The sequence below is a fragment of the Callithrix jacchus genome, chromosome 8, assembly GCF_049354715.1.
Source record: "Callithrix jacchus isolate 240 chromosome 8, calJac240_pri, whole genome shotgun sequence".
Classification (NCBI taxonomy): domain Eukaryota; kingdom Metazoa; phylum Chordata; class Mammalia; order Primates; family Cebidae; genus Callithrix; species Callithrix jacchus.
The window spans coordinates 130,329,799-130,349,841 of record NC_133509.1 but is presented as its reverse complement, the minus strand read 5'-3'; the positions used below and the strand labels follow the sequence as shown (position 1 = coordinate 130,349,841).

Genomic DNA, 20,043 nt, shown 5'->3' with positions numbered 1-20,043 from the left:
ATTTCTCTGCTCTGCTTCATATTAGCTATTATATGGTTCTTAGGCACCATTTAAAGCTTTTTTTTTTTTTTAAGATTTACCAAACAATTCTTAAGTGGAATGTTAAATTTTAAAAACGATCAGTGTTTTGTGTGGCCATCCCCTAATATTTATCTTTTCCTGTTGGCGACTCTCAGGAACATGAAAGCTTGCTCACCTCACGATTAAATTTCTGCCGGCACAGTGGCTCATGCCCGTCATCTTAACACTTTGGGAGGCCAGAGTGGGAGGACTGCTTGAGCCAGGAGTTCAAGACCAGCTCAGGCAACAGAGAGAGACCCTGTCTCAACAACAACAACAACAATTAGCCAGCTGTTGTGGTGCACATCCGAAGTCTCAGCTATTCAGGGGGCTGAGTGGAAAGGATGGCTTCAGCCTGGGAGGTCAAAGCTGCCGTGAGCCGTAATCAGGCCACTGCACTCCAGCCTCAGCAACAAAGCAAGACCCTTTCCCAACCAATCAATTTGCACCAATAAAACCCTGCCAACACAAGTCATTCCTCTACCCTTAGCGCAGTCCCTCCTGTCACAAACAAGGGACCTGATTTCTCAAAATATAATGTCTGTCAAATATCTAAGTAAACTAACAAATGTAACAAGAATTTTCTCTTAGGCTGGCTGCTATGGCTTGAAAAGTTAAAGGAAAGCTTCACTTCCCAGATTCTACACAAGTGAATTAAACAGTGCCAATAAAAATAAACCCAACTTGAAAGTTATCTTCTGTCCTAAGAGCTCTCTAAAATTCACAGCTTAAATGAAGTGTAATGACATTCATGTAACTACCAATCCATGAAAAACATAAAAACTACCTGAAATCATAAAATGCTTCATCTTCTAAAATAACTTCACCTATTTCTAAGGGTCTAATAACACAGACCCTGAAGCTATGACAAATCCTGATAAAATCACACTGATACAGGCCTAACGTACTGTCATGAAAACCCAAGCAGCAGCCGTGTATTTTAAATAGATGTGTGATACTGCTGTTTGCACAGTGAACCTGTGTCTCTGCTCTCATTCTCAGTGAATTCTAATTATGCAGACTATCAAAATCATTTAGACTTACACCAGATAGCATCTTCAATTTTCTACTGGGTAAAGACTTGTTAAACATATAGAAAAAATTATTAACTAACTCTGAGAAAGAATACTTACATTTTGGGTAGAGCCCAGTGATTCCTTCACCTTGTAAGTTCCCTAGTGACTCTTTTATGATCTCACTATGTTTCATAAGCACAAGTCAAATCATTCACTCGGCAGCCTCTTCCTAGCTCTAGTATTCTAGAGAGGTTTCTTACACTGAAGTTTCTCATCATTTCGTTTTTCAGATGAAACCTAAGGGGACACAGGCAGATTGAAGGAAAAGTCAAAAGAAGCAAAACTGTGAAAAAGTACCACACTCCTCACTAGATGTGACGGCAAGAGACAATTTTACAGACCAGGCCTGTGACCCACAGCCTAGATCCGTCCAGGAGCAGTATGAAGTGACTATACTCATGGTGACTCTGTCAGTGGGACAACGTGGATCCTTCTAGTGCTCTTGCTTCCCTCATTTCTAAACCAAATGGCTCAAATGGATGCATTCTAACCTCCTCTAAGATCCTAGGGTTCCTTAGCTTACAGAAGACATAAAGGTATCATGGGATGTAGCGGACAATTCATGGAATAACCTTTTCTGAGAAGAATCTATTTTTCTTTTCTCTGACACCATGAGGTGGGTGATTACTGAGGGGCAGTGCTCTAATCTGATGGGGCGGTCCCCAGGACAGGGGGTGGGGCTACAGCTTTCCTTCCCTTTCCAGAACCTCTGAGGAAAGGGGCCAGGGGCGACTCCATCCAGTTCTAGCCTTATCTCATGGAGGAAGTCTGTGTTCAGAGTTTTCACAGAGGAACTCAAGGAGATTAAATCATCAACTAATTAAGTCTCTAGAATGGCTATGGGGAAAAGAGCCATCCTGTCCTTTTGTTTAGAAAATGCATCCTTCTTCCTACCTCTGCCACCATAAAGATGTGTCTCTAGACAAATGCTCTCTTTATGAACAAAGCCTCCACACAGCAACGGGGTGCGTTTCCTTCCCAGGAGCCACTGCACAGCCTCAGGCTTTACCAGGCCCCAATCTCGGGTGCAGAAATTATGGAAAAGCCTTATAAAGACACCAGACACCGGGATAATCTCTGCCATAATTCCAATATGTCCTTTTTTAGAAAGGCCCCGTTTTTAAAAAAAAAAAAACACTCATTAAATCCCCTAGCTGGGTGGACTGTTGACGATGTCTCCCTATCTAACTGTAGCAGTTTGCCAAGCACAGGGCTCCAGAGATAGGCAGGTGGGGCCGCCTCCTCTGGCCTCACCCACCTCTGCTCCCTCCAGCCCGCGGCACCTCCAGCTGCATAGTTGACTCAGTATCCAGACAGCTGCTTCCCCAAGAAAGAGGACCAGGGCTGGATGGCAATTCTTGTGGCATATTTAATAGAAGAATATGAGAATCACTCTTCCCACACATAAAGCACTGCAGGCACTCCAACTCCTTACAGACACACATGCTTCAGGATCAGCTCAGACATGCACAGCACCCCTGCGCTGGCAGTTTATTTTAAAAAAACAACACCCCCCTGGTTATCACAGGTTCTTTTTTGCCCATTATTTTCCATAACAACAGAAGCGACACAAATTCTGGGGGAAAGGTACTGTCTTTGCAGACTGACACATTCTCAGAGGGGTCATGATTCCCAAGCTCCTTTAACTCCTGAATCAGGCCCAGGAATAAGCGACAATATAAGAATGAGTTTTGTTTACAGCAGTATCATAATACAGCATTGAATCATCCCAGTGCAGTGGCTGTAATTAAGTCCACAATAAAACATTCTTAGTCCAAACACCAGACGAACTAAAATCACCCAACTGCTCACGAACCAAAATGATCAATGCAAGCAGCTGTCGTCTCAATAGTGAAAACCAAAATCGGTAAGGCTTTTCTGGCAGTGAGTCTGACATGAACGGCTCCCTCTCTGCTCAGTGAGGACCCCGCCGCCCTCACTTAGAGTCTTGGTCTTTCTTTTCATCTAAAAGGGCAGAGTGGATCCCCAGCTTTTTCAGTTCTTCCACCAGGTCCCCATTCTGGTGCATCTGCAGAAGAATGTCACAGCCCCCCACAAACTCGCCGTTGAGGTACACTTGCGGGATTGTGGGCCAGTTGGAATAGTCTTTAATGCCTATGGAGAAAGAACATTATTTGTTATTCAAATGGAAAAAGCTGAACCTTTCATGGCTAAATATGTAACTTTTACCCACTACTAGCAGACAACCCACTGTCCCTTCCTGGCTTCCCTCAATCCTAAGAGCACTGTGCTTGCTACTAAGAGCATGAGTTTTTGTGTGAAAGAGACCAATGGTTAGGCTAACTTTTCCAACTACAAACCGTCAGCCCTTAAACAAGTCACCTGATCTCTCAACCTGTTTCCACCCTCATCTCACAAGGTTTTTGTGAGAATTAGGTAAGATTCTCAGTAAAATACCTGATATGTCATGGACCCCAGATTGATGGCAGAGTACTGAACTTGGTAATGCAAGTTGTCTAATATATATAAGGCCATAATTATCCATCTACCAGTCAAGCTTCAAGCGAAGCAAAACTTGAAGAAACGTCACCACCAACTTCGTTTCCAAATGAATCCATCATGGTAACTCATGGCCAACTTGGGCAATCCCACCTGTGCGCTTTTCATGACTCTGACTGTCTAGATTGGTACAGGCCGTCAGTTACTTCTGCTCGAGATGATGGGTTGTTGATTTTTTTAAAAAATCGTTAGCAATTACTTTTACCCAAGGAAAAATTCCTGTACCATGGCTATGGACTATCAGTTTCCATCCATCCAGCCACTGTGATGGGCTCTCTGTGGAGGAGATGATCTGGCTCTGTGCAGAACCCGAAGGGACTGGTAAATCTAATGAAGGAAAGGCCCAGAGCTCAGCATGTTCCCTGTAAAGGGCTGGGGGCGGGGAGTGAGACCAGCTCTGCTCTTAAGAGCTCACAGCAGCCAAGAAACCAATCAGCCCGCATGTGATCAGTCCTGTGTGCAAATGGCTCTGAGGACACAGAGGAGATGAGGGACGCTCTGTGACAGTACACCTGTGGGACTACTCTGCTCAATTCTGAGCCACAAGGATGACAACTGTAACAAAATGGTAAGAAAGAAATGTGGCTTTAATCTTAAGACATAAAAGATTACTCTTTTTTAACATATCTCTTCATCATTCTACTTCCTTTTCTACTTGTATGTTGAGATGACTGTGCTTTCAAAAACATATCCGGCCATTAAAAAGCCTGTATTGGTCACATTAAAAATGAAGACGGTCAAAGCATGGCATGCATTAACTAACCCTTAGAGTTACATATGAGACACTTTCATATTTACACAGGTATTTTTAAATGGCTAAAATCAGCATAAGGGTAAACAACAAAGTCAACAGATGATGTTCAAAGTTTACACAAATCAACTTCTATGTAAACAAATTGAAAATACAAAAACTTGCTCTTGACACCCTATAATTATCGAACATTTGTTTTCCAAACACAATCACTGATTTCAGTTATACCACAAGTAAGTCCCAATATACAATTTATTTTTTTCTTAAAAGTTATTGCCTTCTAAAAAAAACTGACTTTGCTCTAAATGACAGCCCTAAGAGAAAGCCCCCGAGCCAAGGGCTTTATCTTTCTCCTCCAGACTTCACATATGAAGAAATAGTTACATTGCTCTGGACCTTCAAAATGACACCTCTCAGCCGCTCTGGGCGTTGGTAAAGAAACATCAGCTAGCTGGCTGGCAGTTGCCAATAAAGGGTAAATTCCATTAATCATCAAAATGCCTTTATAATGCTAAATATCTAGACATACTAGAATACCCTGATGAGTTCGAGTTGTTCATCGTGTTGATGTTTGGTGCTACATCAACAAAAACAACGAGCATTAATTTGCGTGTTTTTTATTTTCTTCAAGTTGTGTCTTCAAATACAAAGTCTATCAAAATGTAGCTGAGTGTTTAGGGTAAACATGAGCTTCTTTTCATTCTCTTGAACTTTCTTAAATACATTTTATACAAATGAATCATTTACCCACATGATAGATGTTTTGTTTCAATGAATAATATAAGGTGTGAAGCTTTCCATGATAATCAGTTTTTACTGATTCATTTTGGCGGGTGTCTACAATTTTTGAAACATACCAAAAATGGAAATAAATTTGCTGCCTGAGAATCATCCAAAACCACGTTTTACCCTAAAAATACATGTTTTTTTTAAAAATTTTTTATTGCATTTTAGGTTTTGGGGTACATGTGCAGAACATGCAAGACAGTTGCATAGGTACACACATGGCAGTGTGTTTTGCTTCCTTTCTCCCCTTCACCCACATTTGGCATTTCTCCCCAGGCTATCCCTCCCCAGCTCCCCCTCCCGCTGGCCCTCCCCTTTTCCCCCCAATAGACCCCCAAAAAATACATGTTTTTAAAGTAAAATTGCTTTTCATCAATCAATTTCATAGTATCGTACTCAATTGAAAAATTGGCCTTGTCTCATTCATTAAACTTTATGTTTTATGTTCATAAAGATCGTATGTCCTGACTGTAAGATAAGAGAAGGGGAGACTCCCAAAATCTTTACCACCAAAACTACTAAAACGAGCGGGCTCTCAGACATTCTGAACACCCAACACACACAGCCACAGGCAAGTGATGCTAACTTCTCACTTGACAGCAGGTGACAAGTTTACCAAAATTAAACTTAACTGCTTCTTTAATTTTCAGATGAATAGGTGAAAAAAGGCAGCTGGCATCAAGGCAAAACTTTGGCATGCTTCTTAATAACTATGCTATTTTCCAGTTTTAAGAAAACGGATTACCGGTTTAAACATTTAAGGAAATACCCAATTGCTTCCTAGAGAGTGAAGTGAGAAACTTCCAATAATAAAAGACTACTCTTCATAAGTTGAATATTAAAACAGATCCTGCGGACCCACAAGTAACTGTTTAAACATGGTTCATCTCTCTCACACTTTTGTTTTCAAAAACGCAATATGCAGTGCCAGTTCTTACAAATATCACTTGAAATAACTCAGAATCAGAGAGCAACTCTTGAAAACTAGAAAATCATATCCAAGAATAAATCTGGATGATAATCGTATTTCATATATGATAGACAGTGGTGATTCCATCTGGAATAGAAAATGCGGACTAAAAGTACAGCAGAGTAACACCAGGAATTGGTAGTTAGGAGACTATCTTACAAAGTCAATTTACACATGTCTAGTGCTCCATCAAAACACTCCAAAAAAACATATTCACATTCCAAAGCATCAAGCCAGAAAGAGTGCAGAAATGTACTTTAAAATTCCCCTTCAGAACTTTCGAAAGGTATTTTTCCAACGTCATCACATTCAGAACGCTCAACTTTACTCCTGGTTTGGACACTAAATTATAAGGAGCACCATAATCATAGTTTTCTTTTTTCCTGGTAGAACTTCACTGCAGTAGCTTTAGAATCTGATGTGGAATCCAACTCTGCCTCTTACTTACTAGGCTCTGTGACCTTGGGCAAGTCACACCACGTCTGAGAGTCACACTTTCTTCATATTCCCTAATTCAGAGAATGGCGTTAAGTCGAGATAAAGATGAGCTGAGCTGAAAGCATGGAACCCAGCAGATCCTCACTAGAGGAAAAGCAAAACATAGGGTGGAGTGGGCAAGACACAGGCTTACAGGTCAGTAGAGCTAGTCTGCAGCCTGTAAACGGAGTCTCAGACAAATCTGTCAATCTCTTAGCTTCAGTTTCCTCATCTGTAAAATGAGAATATACGCTTTACAGATTTATTATGCAGATTAAATGATATCCAATCAATGAACTGAGTTGAGCTCCGAGCATGGTACCAGGTACAATGGGGACATTTTCTCCATACCAATACCCTCTACCGCCCACCCTTCATAGTAATGCTTTTCTGCAAAAAATACGCAACAGAAAAAGAACAGGAACATACTGCAAGGAAAAGGGATTGAGTGTGCCACAGAGTAATAGAAACACGATTCGGGCCAGGTGCGGAGGCTCACTCCTGTAATCTCAGCACTTTGGGTGGCCGAGGCTGGTACATCACTGAGGTCAGGAGTTTGAACCAGCCTGGCTAACATGGTGAAACCCTGTCCCTAATAAAAATACAAAAATCAGCCAGGCATGGTGGTAGATGCCTGTAATCCCAGCTCCTCGGGAGGCCAACGCACAAGAACTGCTTGAACCCGGGAGGCAGTGATTGCAGTGAGCCGAGACTGTGCCACTGCACTTCAGCCTAGGCAACAGAGTGAAACTGTCCCCAAAAAAACACAAACCATTTATTGAGTTAAGGATTAGTCTCATACTCTTTAAGTATTTTACAAAAATAATCTTATTTAATCTTTACAAAAATCTGGCAAGGCAGGTACAATTATCCCTACTTTACAGATGAAGAAACTAAGGCTTAGAAGGCGTAAGTAACTTACCCAAAGTCACAGTGACAGCATGCAGTGAAACCAGGATTTATATCCAGGCTTCCAGGAGTATAAAAGCCCAGGCTCTGAACCACATGCTACCTGAGTCCCTCACCCTGCAGCTGCCATCTGTCACTCCTGCCCGTGAGCTACAGGTGCATTGCACACATTATCTGTAATATATAGGACTGTTTTATACCTTTAACATTTACATATACAAATGGTATTATGCCATAATTCCATGATTACAACTTGCTTTTTGACTAAATACTGTATTTTTGGGATTCAGCCATGTTAAATACATCTAGATCTACTTTAGTGTATGATTTAGCTTTCCACCACGTGACTAGTCTTCCTTCCTGTCAGTTTTTCACTACTGCAAGCCACGCTGCAATGGGCACCCTGGCACAGGTATCCTAACACAGAGGTCCCCAACCTTTTCTGGCACCAGGGATTGGTTTTGTGGAAGACAATTTTTCCATAGACCAGGGAAGGGTGGGGACGGTTTTGGGATGAAACTGTTCTACCTCCGATCAGCAGACATTAGTTACATTATCATAATAATGCACAACCGAGACCCCTCGCAGGTGCAGTTCACCACAGGGTTTGTGCTCCTATGAGAATCTAATGCCACCGCTGATCCGACAGGAGGCGGCGCTCAGGCGGTTGAGCTCACTTGCCCACCGCTTACCTCCTGCTTAACTCCTGCTGTACGGCCTGGTTCTGTGGCCTGGGGGTTGGGGACTGAAGTCCTAACACACATATGCAGAAGTCAGTCTCTAGGCCAGGGGTGGATAAACTATAGTCTTCAGGTCAAATCCAGTCTACTTCCTGTTTTCATAAATAAAGTTTTATTGGAACTCAGCCTGCTCATTCATCCACGCATTGCCCATGTCTGACTTCAGGCTATGTAACAGCAGAGTTAGTTGAATAGATGTGATAAACACCACACAGCCCACAAAGCCTGAGGTACTTCCTCTCTGGCTCTTTACTAGAGTAGGTCTGCAGTTGCCCGTCTCTAGAATATATACCTAGGAGTCATGCAGCTGGGCCTTAGGCTCTGTTCACCGGGAACCTGACTGGGCACTACTGACAGTTACTCCTCCTTGGTACCGTTTTATACTCCCACCTGCAGCATACCACATGTCCACCACACAAGCACATACACACAACTTGTTACCAACTTATAGGTTTACCAGCATGACACGTATTTCACTACTGTCTTAAACTGCCTGATGCTGAAAAGGTTGGGCATATTTTCAAATGCTTAATAAGCATTCAACAATAGGATATGGTTATTCAACAAACATTTGAGTCCCTATTGCGTCACTCTTCCAGATGCAAGGACTACAATGATGATCTAAGTCGGTAGCAATGTACAGATGTTTATCGTCTTTAAGGCCACAGAGTTTGCAATATAATGATAAATCAAAGCAGCATTTATTTATTAAAATGCTCACTGAAAGCTTGCTTTGCATGACCAGTACACACAGTGCCACAGGCAGTTGTATAAGAGGGCATGTTCCCTGGTCTCTGGAGGGCAAAATACTATGTATAGACAAGCATGATCTCAATGTGTTAAAAAAAAAAAAAAAAAACTGTTAGGAACTAAATCCAAATGTTAATACAGCGGTTTCCATGAAATTCCAAGTGATTTTCATTCTTTAAACTTTTCAGCATTTTGTAAGTTGCTTCCATGAGCGTATGTTCCTTTATTAAGACCAGGATTAGGAAACGATCATGTCAGTCTACTGGGACCTCATCCCTTTGTGACTGTCTTCTGTGTGCATTCCAGATAAAAAGAAAAGGACAAGAAGGTCTTGAGAAGGCCAGAACATGGTGCTGCCTCACAGTCACCTTTGTTCCTTGGGTCACAGTCTCAAGATCTATCTGCATCACACTCCTGGGAACCCAGTTCCCAAAACTAGGAAAGAATGTTTTCCTCCAGTTTGGGCCCTTTGTAAAGTTCAGGTCTCCTTGGCATAAAAACTGACAAAAGGCCAGTTTTGCAAGAGCCTCATTCCTATTACTAGAAATGACCTTGGATCTGGTGCACAGATAGAGCTTTGGCCGGCAAAAGCAAGCATGAGACAGCCTGTTAGTTGCTTCTGGTAAATAAAGGTGTAGAGAGAAGAAAGGAAGAGTCTGAATACCCTGGCTGAACTAATCCTCATTTTGGGAACCTACTTTTACCACCCTGCCCAGGTCCAAATGTTAATACTTACACTAGTCTTTACTTTTCTAATCAATAAAAGAGGGGTATGCTATATTCAATATATATACAACACATTTATTAACCAAAATAGCAATCTGATGAAACTCAACGGTCAAGGAATGGAAGGGTTAAATTCCCGTTGCTGCTGTCTGAACACTTAAGAATGTAAGCTCAGAAACCAGACACCAGACTTGGATGGAAGACAGAAAAATAAAATATTATCAGTACACATTCTTATTTTTGCTCGTTTCAGTTTATTAGCTATATTCCAGCGTATCTCATTTCCAGTTATAGTAAACAAGGGAGAATAAATTCACAAACCAAAGACCTTCAAAACATTATACTAGGCGATAACAATGTAACTTTTTACTAATGCCATATTGGCAATTTGCAGGGGACTCCCTGCAAGGTCTCTGTTAAAAGACTGCCAAATAGGTACTCCTCTTTTAAGCAGAGAAGCTGTCTTTGAAGGAAAACTGCAGGTCCCTTGCCTTGTACATGATAAAACTGAGCCAGTGACTGGTGGCATTCTGGTTGACCAGCAAGACAAAAGGGTCATGAGAATAACGCATGGTAATATCACATATACCTGGCCATTTCAACCTGCTCTCTCCACTCCTCAACATGCCTCCTGGGCCCACCCACCACCACCATCACCTACAGCAAATGGAGGATCAGCCAGCACCAAGCGTTTCTAAGGATTAGACAATCTGGGAAAAAATACATTTGAAAACTATAAAGTGCTAATATTAAGACAGTTACCATTTACTGGGTGCTTTCTGTGCCAGATGTAAGATGATACACACTTTCTGTAATTTTTACTTCCTCTGTCTTGCTCACAAAAACTTTGCCTCGTTTTATCATTATCCTTTTACTGAAGGAAAACGCAGTTAAGTGACTTGTCTAAGTTACACACCTGATTAGCCACAAAAGAGGATTTCAACCCAAAGCTTTTCCAAACACCAGCCTGTCTCATGAATGTAAGGAATGGCCATGATTAGTAATTTCAAATTTAGAATAACAGAGAACCTGGCACTATTTTTAGCACACACCTGGCACCTCTTTTTAGCTAGGGACATGCAGGGACTCAGTCACTGAAAGTATCTGACTGGGATGCAGGTCTCCTAAATCACTCTCTAGAAGGAACAATTCTCATTTCTCCACCAACCCTGACCATCCTGGCCAAGGACCAGGCCCTTGTGCCTGGCCTCTTCCTCCTCCCCCACTCAGGTAAGATTAGCAAACCCATGTGAGGTACTTGGAAAAGATGCTAATTACCTGCAGCCTCCCCTCCAGTCCTGACCCTTCTGGCCTCTGGCCTCTGGCCCACTGGCCCCCGGGCTACAAGGCTGAGGCCGTGGGTTAGCCCCGGCCCAAGAGCCATGGCTGCTGCTTTTCCCCACAAACCTCTCCAAGCCCTGGCCCACACACACTGAGCCCTGTGCTTGAGTATCTAAAGCCAAATGTCTTGACTTTCTGCCCCCAACACAGATCCTAAGACCAGCCGACAGCAGTCCCAACCCTTTGTTTGTGGCAACCACAGAGGATGGTGCTTGACACCATGAGCCACGAGCCAAGAGAGGCCGGCCTCCGACCTCACTAGCATCAATAGCAACATCTGCCCTCTCCCCACCATCGACAGCCCCAGACCCTTACCCACGATCAGGCCAATGGCTTCCAACCTCCCCAAAGTGTCCCCGAAAGTGCCTGTCTTACAGTGGGTCCTTACTTTGCGTTCCCCAACAGTGGAGGGCAGAATCAGGCTGCGGGCCACCCTCCTCGGAGCCAGTCATTGACACGTCGCCCCGAAACGCCTATTTTAGCTCGAAGTGAGGATAAGTGAACCCTTTGGACTTTACCTACTGCTCAAGTTGGCAACAGTATCAAAGCCCCAGATCCTCAAGACCCAGTCAAATCAACCACACCCTCAGCCCAGACTCTACTCCAGGACAGGGCTCCCGGACCTAACCCCGCTCGAACCTCCAGACAGACCCCGGCCGATGGAGCCTCGCTCCAGCCCGGCGCGGCAGAACCCCTCGGCCTCGTGCGGCGATGCTCCTGGGCCCGGGGCCGAGGGCGCCTGCTCAGCACGCGGGCCTGACCTTGTCGGAGCTCCGGGTCGTCCAGCACATTGTAGGCCGCGTAGTCGCGGACGCCGTGCAGCCGCAGGATCTGCACCACGGCGTTGCTGAAGCCGCACTGGGGCTGCTCCGGCGTCCCCTTGAGGAAGACCACCACCTTGTCCTTCTTCACCAGCGCGTCCAGCTGCTCCGCCGAGCCGCCGCCGCCCGCGCCCGAGCCCGCCGCCCGCACGCCCGGAACCCAAAAGCCACCGCCGCCCGCGCCGCGCCCCCAGCGGAGCAGAGCTGCCGCCGCTCGGCGGAGGGACCCGCTCATCCCTGCACGCTCGCCGAAGCCCACGATGGCCCGGGGCCCTAAGCTGACCAACCGGAGCCCTCCCCGGCCCGCGGTAGTCCGGCCCGTCCCACGATGGTCCTCATTGGGCCTGCTCTAAACTGCCCTCTGTGATTGGACAACACCGACCGGCAATACTCAATTCTACCAATCACGTTGCTCGGCCCGCCTGGCCGCTGGGAGGTGGGCCTTATGCCGGAGCCGCATTCTATTGCGTTACTATTGGCAGTAGGCAACCGCTTTGTTAGTTTATTGGAGAGAGTAGATGTCCATCAGGGTCTCGCTTGCAGGGCAACAAGAGGCAAAACAAGAGGGAAGACGGCTTTCCTCCCATGAGCCAATGGGGCCAGCTGGGATACTCGGAGACCCCTGGGAGAGGCGCGGGGCTCGCCTGTTACACGGAATGCCGGGAAGGGGTCACCTCTAGATGAAGTTTCCGGTTCCGGTGTTAGCGGCGGTGGAATTGCCATGGCAACGTGGTGGGCTGGCGCGTGGTGCCGGTCTCTCGGGAGGTAGCGGGGCTAGGCCGGGCCGGTATCCGCCTTTCCCAGCTTAGGTGAGCGTCTCCGGGCAGCACCGCGGCCGAATGCGGTTCTTCGCGGCGGGGAGCAGGAGCCTGCCCGGGCTTCCAGCGCTTTGGCCTTAGCTTCCGCTCCTGGACTCTTCCTTGGCTTTGCCGTCACGTGGGAGTTGAGGCTCTCGGGCTCCCGCCCCTGGCGCGTGATTATTTCCTCTAGAACAATTTTAATTTTTAAAGTTTGTAAAGCGTTCTTGCCTGTGTGTTTTTCTCTGGGTTTCTGTTTTCTTCCTTTTTGTAGAGACGGAAGTGGTGGCGGGGGTGGTGTCTCACTTTGTTGGCCAGGCTGATCTCGAACTCCTGGCTTCAAGGAATCCTCCTGTCTCGACCTCTTGAAGTGCTGGGATTACAGGCGTGAGCCACCGCGCCCAGCAGCTTCTGAGTTTCCGGCCTCGTTGGCCCTCCAGACCTTTTAATCTGTTGGGCCTACACTCAGGAAAGGTTTGTTCAGTGGGAACTAAGAATTGAATTCGTTCGTTCCACAAACGTTTCCTGAGCAGCGACTGGGTGGTAGGCGCGGTGCCAGCGCGGAATGTCCAGAGAGACCTGGTGCCTAAAGCTTGGAGCCAGCGGGAGAAATGAGAAGCAGATACAAAGCAGTGTGGGTGTACACAGGAGAAAAAGAAAGCTTCCTTAGGCCCATTGCTTGCTCTGTTCTCCTTTGTGTTTACCATTCCTTGACACAGACAGTATTTACTAGCTTGTTTATTGACTTGCCTATCAGGCACTCAGCTTTATTCACTGCTGTATCCTCTGTGACTAGGACGGTGCTTGAAATGTGGTAGGTGCTCCTGTTGGTGGGAAGAATAAATCTGGAAGAGCAGGGCTCAGTGGAATTGCTACATAATCTGTAGTCTTGGAGCCGCGCAGGGTTGGTAGTACCCTAGAGCACACCAGACTTGCAGAAAAAGCATACTCCAGAGGAAGCTGAGGCATGCCTGCTCGAGAACCAGCTGTTCCATGTGCAATTTTCCTCTGATAGTTCCTGGTCACTGTTGCCACGGTGGTAATGACTGGACTATGTCATTATCTATCCACCAACAGTAAGAGAAGCTTTGCAGTCGAGATATTGTTTAGCAGATGGAGTGTTTTCTGTTGGACACTAAGTACTGCTACAAGTTTCATTTTAAACGTTGAGTATTTTTTTTACAATGTTGCTGGAGGTGATTTGTTTATGCTTTGGGAGTGTTCAAATTTAAAATCAGAAAATCAGCACATATCAGTGCATGAGTCTTTCAGATATTCATTCAGCATGAAACTTGAGCCCAGTAAACTATGAAAGTAAACTTGGGACATTACTCAGAAGTCTCAATGTTATATTTTCACCCCTATCAATATTACTGATGCTTGCTCATTTTCTAATGTGGGACCTGAAATTTACCAGGTGCTTAAAGAATCTTTTTGCTTTTCAGATTCATTGATTCGAGTAAATCAGAGGAACAAGAAACATGAACAGAAATAAGTAGAAAATGCTATTATGCCGAAGCGTAATTATTGTTTGAGAAGTTCAGCATCTGGTGCATTTAATAATAGAGAATACATTAAATTCTTTCCAAAATAACCTTTCATTCATGCCTATGTTGTAAGTTTTTTGTTTTTAAGTAAATATTAGTGATTTGTTCCCCAAAACCTAAACTATTTATTGCTGTCAACTTAAATAAATAACCAGCAGAGAGAAGCTCCCTAAAAGGAAATGGTATTTATTAAAGAGTGGAGCATTATAAGGGGAAAATGCATGAAATAGTTAACCGGGTGTATCCTGGGAGATGAGGAAGACAGAGGTCTTTAAAGGAAAAATGAGGAGGGTTACATAATTGTTTTGAGATAATGATTTTTGATTATAAGGATCAGTAAGAAAGGTGACACCGGTCCCAGGTTGGAGAGGCAGTTGCTTGGCAGGCATTGCAGAAGTATTTGTTGTGTAAGGTTGAGAGGGCCTTTGTGCAGCATCATGGTTTTGCAATCTTTTGTGATAGTTTTTGTTATCAGGCATTTATGCTTGCAGACTCTTTATGGCTTTCCCTGTGTCTATTTTGATTCCAACATCCTTCTCATTGCCCACTCTAAACTGTCTAATTCTGCTTTTGTATTGGTTGAGAGCAGGAGAAGAATTGACAGACTTACATTCTGAGAGCAGTAATGAGGAGTATCGTATTCTTACCTAGTGTATAATATTGGCTTCAGAAACACAGTTGTCTTTTTCAGTTGTTGAACATTGTATTACGTTGAGAATGCAGCTGCCATTAAAGATTAATAAGAGTAATCACTGAGAAGGAAGAGTACAAAGCCTGTGTTTTGCTAAATCATAGTGAAATTGCCATGTTTTTGTAGAATATGTTAAAAACATACAGCGTTTGAAATGCTGAGGATATAGAAAAGCATGTGGGTGCTCTTTCAAGGAGCTATTTTAATAGCATGACCAAGGGCAGGAAACAGATCTGAACCAAAGAAATGGAAACAGTACATCTAAATTTAAATGTTTAATAAAACAACCCAAAATACAGTGAAATATTTAGTGCCAGACATTAGTGATCTTAAGAAACAGAAAACAGTATTCAAAGTATTTCATCCAAAATAGCAGACTTTTGCATATGATTTGGCATTTTGGTTTTGAGATTTCTCTTTCATCCTATGATGAAAACATGACAAATATACTGCTTAAATAAGCAGATGTCATCAGTCTCCATGTATGGCCAAACACTTTGTATGTTTTGAGTAAATGGCCTGTATTAGTTTGCGATGGCTTCGCACCCTGTGGACGACGTTAATGAAGAGGTGAGGGTGGGAAGTACAGAAACTTCTGAGAATCCTGGGATTTCAGTCACAGGATGGATTAAACCCCAAACTAAATAATCATGCCATGGAAACATGCTGACTCAGGCATCCTAAACATGTTTTTCTTCCCCTGTGTTTATTTTTAGATAAGACTTCACTATATTTGGTAAAACTCCTGTTTTCTATCCACTTGTCCAAAAACAGATTCACCATTGGATTAATAGTGTAAACCTTTACATATCTGAGATAGCTTCTTCCCTTTATCAGCCCCAAATGAAGAACTAGAGTTCAGATTACTGAACTGAAGGTGAGGCTTTATCTGAGAACTGCATACATTTCAGTGTTTCTGTTCCTTTACTTTTTTAAAAAATTACTTTGTAAAGAGATAAGGTCTCAGTAGGTTGCCCAGACTGGTCTCAAACTCCTGGTCTCGAATAGTCCTCCTGCCTTGCCCTCCCAAAGTACTAGGATTACAGGTATGAGCCACCGCACCGGCCCTGTTCCTTGTTTGTTCAACAGTGACCTGTTCCTAGAAAATGAGAGGGTGTGTTTGCATGAGAACGTGGTACAAAAGTGGGCTGGCCAAAACATTCTGCAGATGTCATAGTAAGGGCAGAGTGGTTGCTGGGATTGTGCAAGGGGTGATCCACCACACATTCCTAAGCTAAAACAGCATTTGGGACCCATAGTTCTACTGACCTGGAACCTGAAAGCTTTCTCTGTGGTGCCCTTAGCTATCATCTAGTAGTTTTAGAGCATAACTGCAATCCTGGAATTAATTGGATTCCTTGACAACACCAAAAATAATGTAATGTGTAAGAAACTGAAGCAAAATCCAGCCCTCAGAATTTTTCTAGTCCCTAATGCAGAGATAGATATGCTTGTTGGATTTTGACTACCTCTTTCTGACAAGGCAGCTGGTTTATTAATACTTTGGCCATAGGAGTGGCCCCGGCTTTACTCATCACTGCTGCCCCCATCTTAGAGACAGCCTGGAGACAGGAAGGCAGGCCAACCTCCACTGTGTCACACAGGCCCTGCCCCCTTTGCCTGCCCTGAGTCCCTGGGTCACTGAAAAGAAAGGGCGTGCTGTAGATCGGGTTAGTTCAGTCTAGGATAGACTGGGAGGAGGCAGGTAGCACTGATGAAAAGCCCAGATGAATTTCTCCACAGAAAGGCTGCAGGGTTGTAAGGAATCTGTTTGCACTTTCTCTGCTCCTAAATATTTACCCCTAAATGTTATCTTTTGTTAACATTGTACTTTTTTGTTAAACTTTTGTGTATATACATAAATTTATTAGAACCTTTTGTTAACCCTGGCATATCCGTTCTCAGACATTTTGGTCTCCAAACTGTTTTCTCTAATATAATATGTTGTTGAGCCACACTAGCACTTGTGTGTCTAAGTTTTGTTGCTTTCACTTACAATTTCTATTTTCCTGCTTACTCGTACCGTCACCAACAAGTCCTGCAGAAAATCAGCTATATAGTAGATACACCGGTGATTTTTGTGCTTTGTAAAATTAAAGTGACAGAAACTTCTCAGATCTAATAGCTGGATACGGTAGCTCATGCCTGTAATCCCAGCACTTTGGAAGGCCGAGGTTGGCAGATCACCTGAGGTCTGGAGTTCGAGACCAGCCTGGCCAACATGGCGAAACTTTGTCTCTACTAAAAATACAAAAAATTAGCCGGGCATGATGCGGGTGCCTGTCTCCTGTAGTCCCCGCTACTCGGGAAGCTGAGGCAGGAGAATTGCTGCAACCCAGGAGACGAAAGTTGCAGTGAGCTGAGATCGCACCACTGCACTGCCCACTCCAGCCTGGGTGACAGAGCGAGACTCTGTCTTAAAAAAAAAACAACCGAAAACCAGAAATTGAATCAAAAAAAATCTAAGCCATAGCCTGCTGTTTCTGAAAGCTGTGCTGCTTTTGGCCCCACGCTGCTTTCTTGCATTGAGGACCAAGCTCCTCGGCTGCATGCCTTTAAGGCCATACATCTGCTGGACTTCATTCTGTTGTGAGTCTTATTTAATAACAAAGACATGGGCCTGAATCATAGCTCCCATAAATTGGTATAAGTGGTAATCATAAAACTTGTTAAACCTTTTGATTAAAGGTGATGAAAGAATTGCTTACTTTTCCCCAACTGCCTGTTTAATGGCTGTTTTGTAGTATCGTGTGTTTATTTTAACCAGCAGATACTTTCTATAACTCAGATTATGACATTCCAAAGATCTGAAAAGGTTCCTAGATCACAGAATAGAAAGAGTAAGGAACCAGTGCTGTTGTGTGTCAAACCTGTTAGGAAGATTTATCTGTTAGCACAAGTTTCTGTCTTCCTCTGATAGTCACTGAGTTTGCCAGAAGAACATTTAGGAAGTTTAATTGTTTTCTTTTGAATGATTGCTAAAATGTATTGCCAAGGCCATAAATATGCTTTATGATGAGTCAGATCTTTGAGCTTTAATAATTTAATGCCTTCAAAATGCAGTCTTGCTATTGGGGGAACCCATTGCTCTAGCCTTCAGTAGTTCATCTACGCCTGGTGCAGTGGCTCATGCCTATAATCCCAGCACTTGGGGAGACTGAGTTGGGTGGATCACTTGAGGTTCAGGAGTTTGAGACCAGCCTGGCAAACATGGTGAAACCCCGGCTTTACTAAAAATATAAAAATTAGCCGGGAGTAGTGGCGGGCACCTGTAATTCCAGTTACTCAGGAGGCTGAGGCAGGAGAATTGCTTGAGCCCAGGAGGTGGAGGTTGCAGAGAGCCAAGGTCACACAACTGCACTCCAGCCTGGGTGACAGAGCAAGACTCCATCTCAAAAATTAATTAAGTAAATAAATAGAAAACAGTTCATCTAGCAGAAAAGAAATTCACCTCAGTTTCATTTCAGGGAAGGAAGGGACGATTCAAGTTAGAAATGGGATGAGGCATTAATTATTTTCCTTTGCTGGAAGAAATTGGAGGATTATAAATATTTTTTTCTCCTTTTATAGCCAGAAAAATCCTATTTGCTAATTCTAAACTTAATATTTTTTGAAAATGTATCCTAGTGAGATATTGTTAATATCAAACTTTAGTGAGCTATAATTTCAAAGAGTTTTAATAAAATGTTATCATAAGGCTGGGCATGGTAGCTCATGCCTGTAATCCCAGCACTTTGGGAGGCTGAGATGGGTGGATCACCTGAGGTCAAGAGTGTGAGACCAGCCTGGCCAGAAACTCCATTTCTACTGAAAATAAAAAAATTAGCGAGGCATGGTAGTAGGTGCCTGTAATCTCAGCTACTCAGGAGGCTGAGGCCAGAGAATCGCTTGAACCCAGGAGGCGGAAGTTGCAGTGAGCCAAGATCACGCCATTGCGCTCCAGCCTGGGCAACAAGAGTGAAACTGCCTCTCAAAAAAAAAAATAAAAATAAAAAAAGACTATCATAAAACAGTTACATTCTGTTAAAAAAAAAATGGAGAGCTTTTTTGCATAAGTTTTATTATATAGGCAAAATGGAGTGACCAAAAGATTTTGTCTTTTAATACAAATTCAAATTTTGAGGAGAAGCTGTCATATTGGCAAACCTTCCCTCTCCAGATACACAGTGATCTGGCATTTTCATATCGCATGTGTATGAATGCAGCCCTGAGGGGACATATCAGTCTAGTGGATGTGATACTCCCATTGGTTCATCTCTCTGTGTACTGTGCGGCCACAGCTCCGTGATAATCCGCACATACTATTGGCTGTCTAACCACAGAGCAAATAATATCCTCTTACTTGAAGGAATTTTTGCTTGTGTTCAGAAAATAATACATCTTTCAAAGTCATTCTGGTTTTGAGAAGCACGTTTTCTTTGACATTTTGAGTCTGTCTTTCCTGGCAAGGCAGGTAGGGGGCACTAGTCTATTTTACTTAGGAAGCTGGGGCAAGAGCCAATAAGGGCTGCCCCTGGAATTAGACAGTGTCTGGGAATCAACCATTTTGCCCGATACTAGGAAAAGCATCTCAATTCTCACCCAAGGGCTATTCTTATTTTGGGGAATAGCTAACTTACTTCATTTCCTAATACAGCCACAACAGATCAGAAGCAGTAAATTTGAAAGGCTTGCACTGAAAGCAGGAAGAAACAATGATGGGTAAGGAAAAGATGAAGCACTAAGGAGCAGACATTCTGGGATTCTTTGTAGAAAGCAGCATTCTGGGGCATTTGATATAAGAAGGGGTGAACAGCCTTCACCCGTGACCGTTCCTTGTGAATTAGCGCCTTGTAAGTGCTTTCAAGTAACCAAGAAAAAGAAGTTATTTTCCACGTAGTCTGAATAAGAAGTCAAGGAAACATGCAGTTTATTTTAGCTTGCCAATAACAACTGCACACACACACACACACACACATACACACACGCAGTTTATTTTAGCTTGCCAATAACAACTGCACACACACACATACACACACACACGCAGTTTATTTTAGCTTGCCAATAACAACTGCACACACACACAAGCAGTTTATTTTAGC

The 20,043-nt window shown here is 43.6% G+C and overlaps 2 protein-coding genes and 1 non-coding gene across 11 annotated transcripts in view; 2 read left to right on the top strand and 1 right to left on the bottom strand.

Moving 5' to 3' along the window:
• Positions 1-2,481: 2,481 nt before the first annotated feature.
• Positions 2,482-12,242, bottom strand: GLRX5 (glutaredoxin 5). Of its 2 annotated transcripts, none has more exons than XM_035261405.3 (2): positions 11,746-12,242; positions 2,482-3,251 (listed from the first exon to the last, which is right to left on the bottom strand). In XM_035261405.3, exons 1-2 carry the CDS (start codon positions 12,160-12,162, stop codon positions 3,132-3,134), a joined length of 537 nt encoding a protein of 178 aa, XP_035117296.3. In that variant the 5' UTR covers positions 12,163-12,242; the 3' UTR covers positions 2,482-3,131. The 2 variants fall into 2 exon arrangements, with proteins under 2 accessions (XP_035117296.3, XP_002754322.2); XM_002754276.6 differs by having other exon boundaries at positions 11,868-12,242.
• Positions 12,243-12,618: 376 nt separating this feature from the next.
• SYNE3 (spectrin repeat containing nuclear envelope family member 3) overlaps positions 12,619-20,043 on the top strand; it is a 118,310-nt gene continuing 110,885 nt past the window's right edge. For 4 of the 8 annotated variants that reach the window (XM_078335707.1, XM_078335705.1, XM_078335704.1 and 1 more), the window contains exon 1: positions 12,619-12,736. The gene's annotated coding sequence lies outside the window, so the exon portion shown is untranslated. Of the gene's footprint in view, positions 12,737-12,998; positions 13,539-14,169; positions 14,340-20,043 lie in introns of all 8 variants that reach the window. The other 4 variants (XM_078335710.1, XM_078335709.1, XM_078335708.1 and 1 more) reach the window with 4 other exon arrangements.
• Positions 13,603-13,877, top strand: LOC118145374 (small Cajal body-specific RNA 13). Its single transcript, XR_004730490.1, has one exon.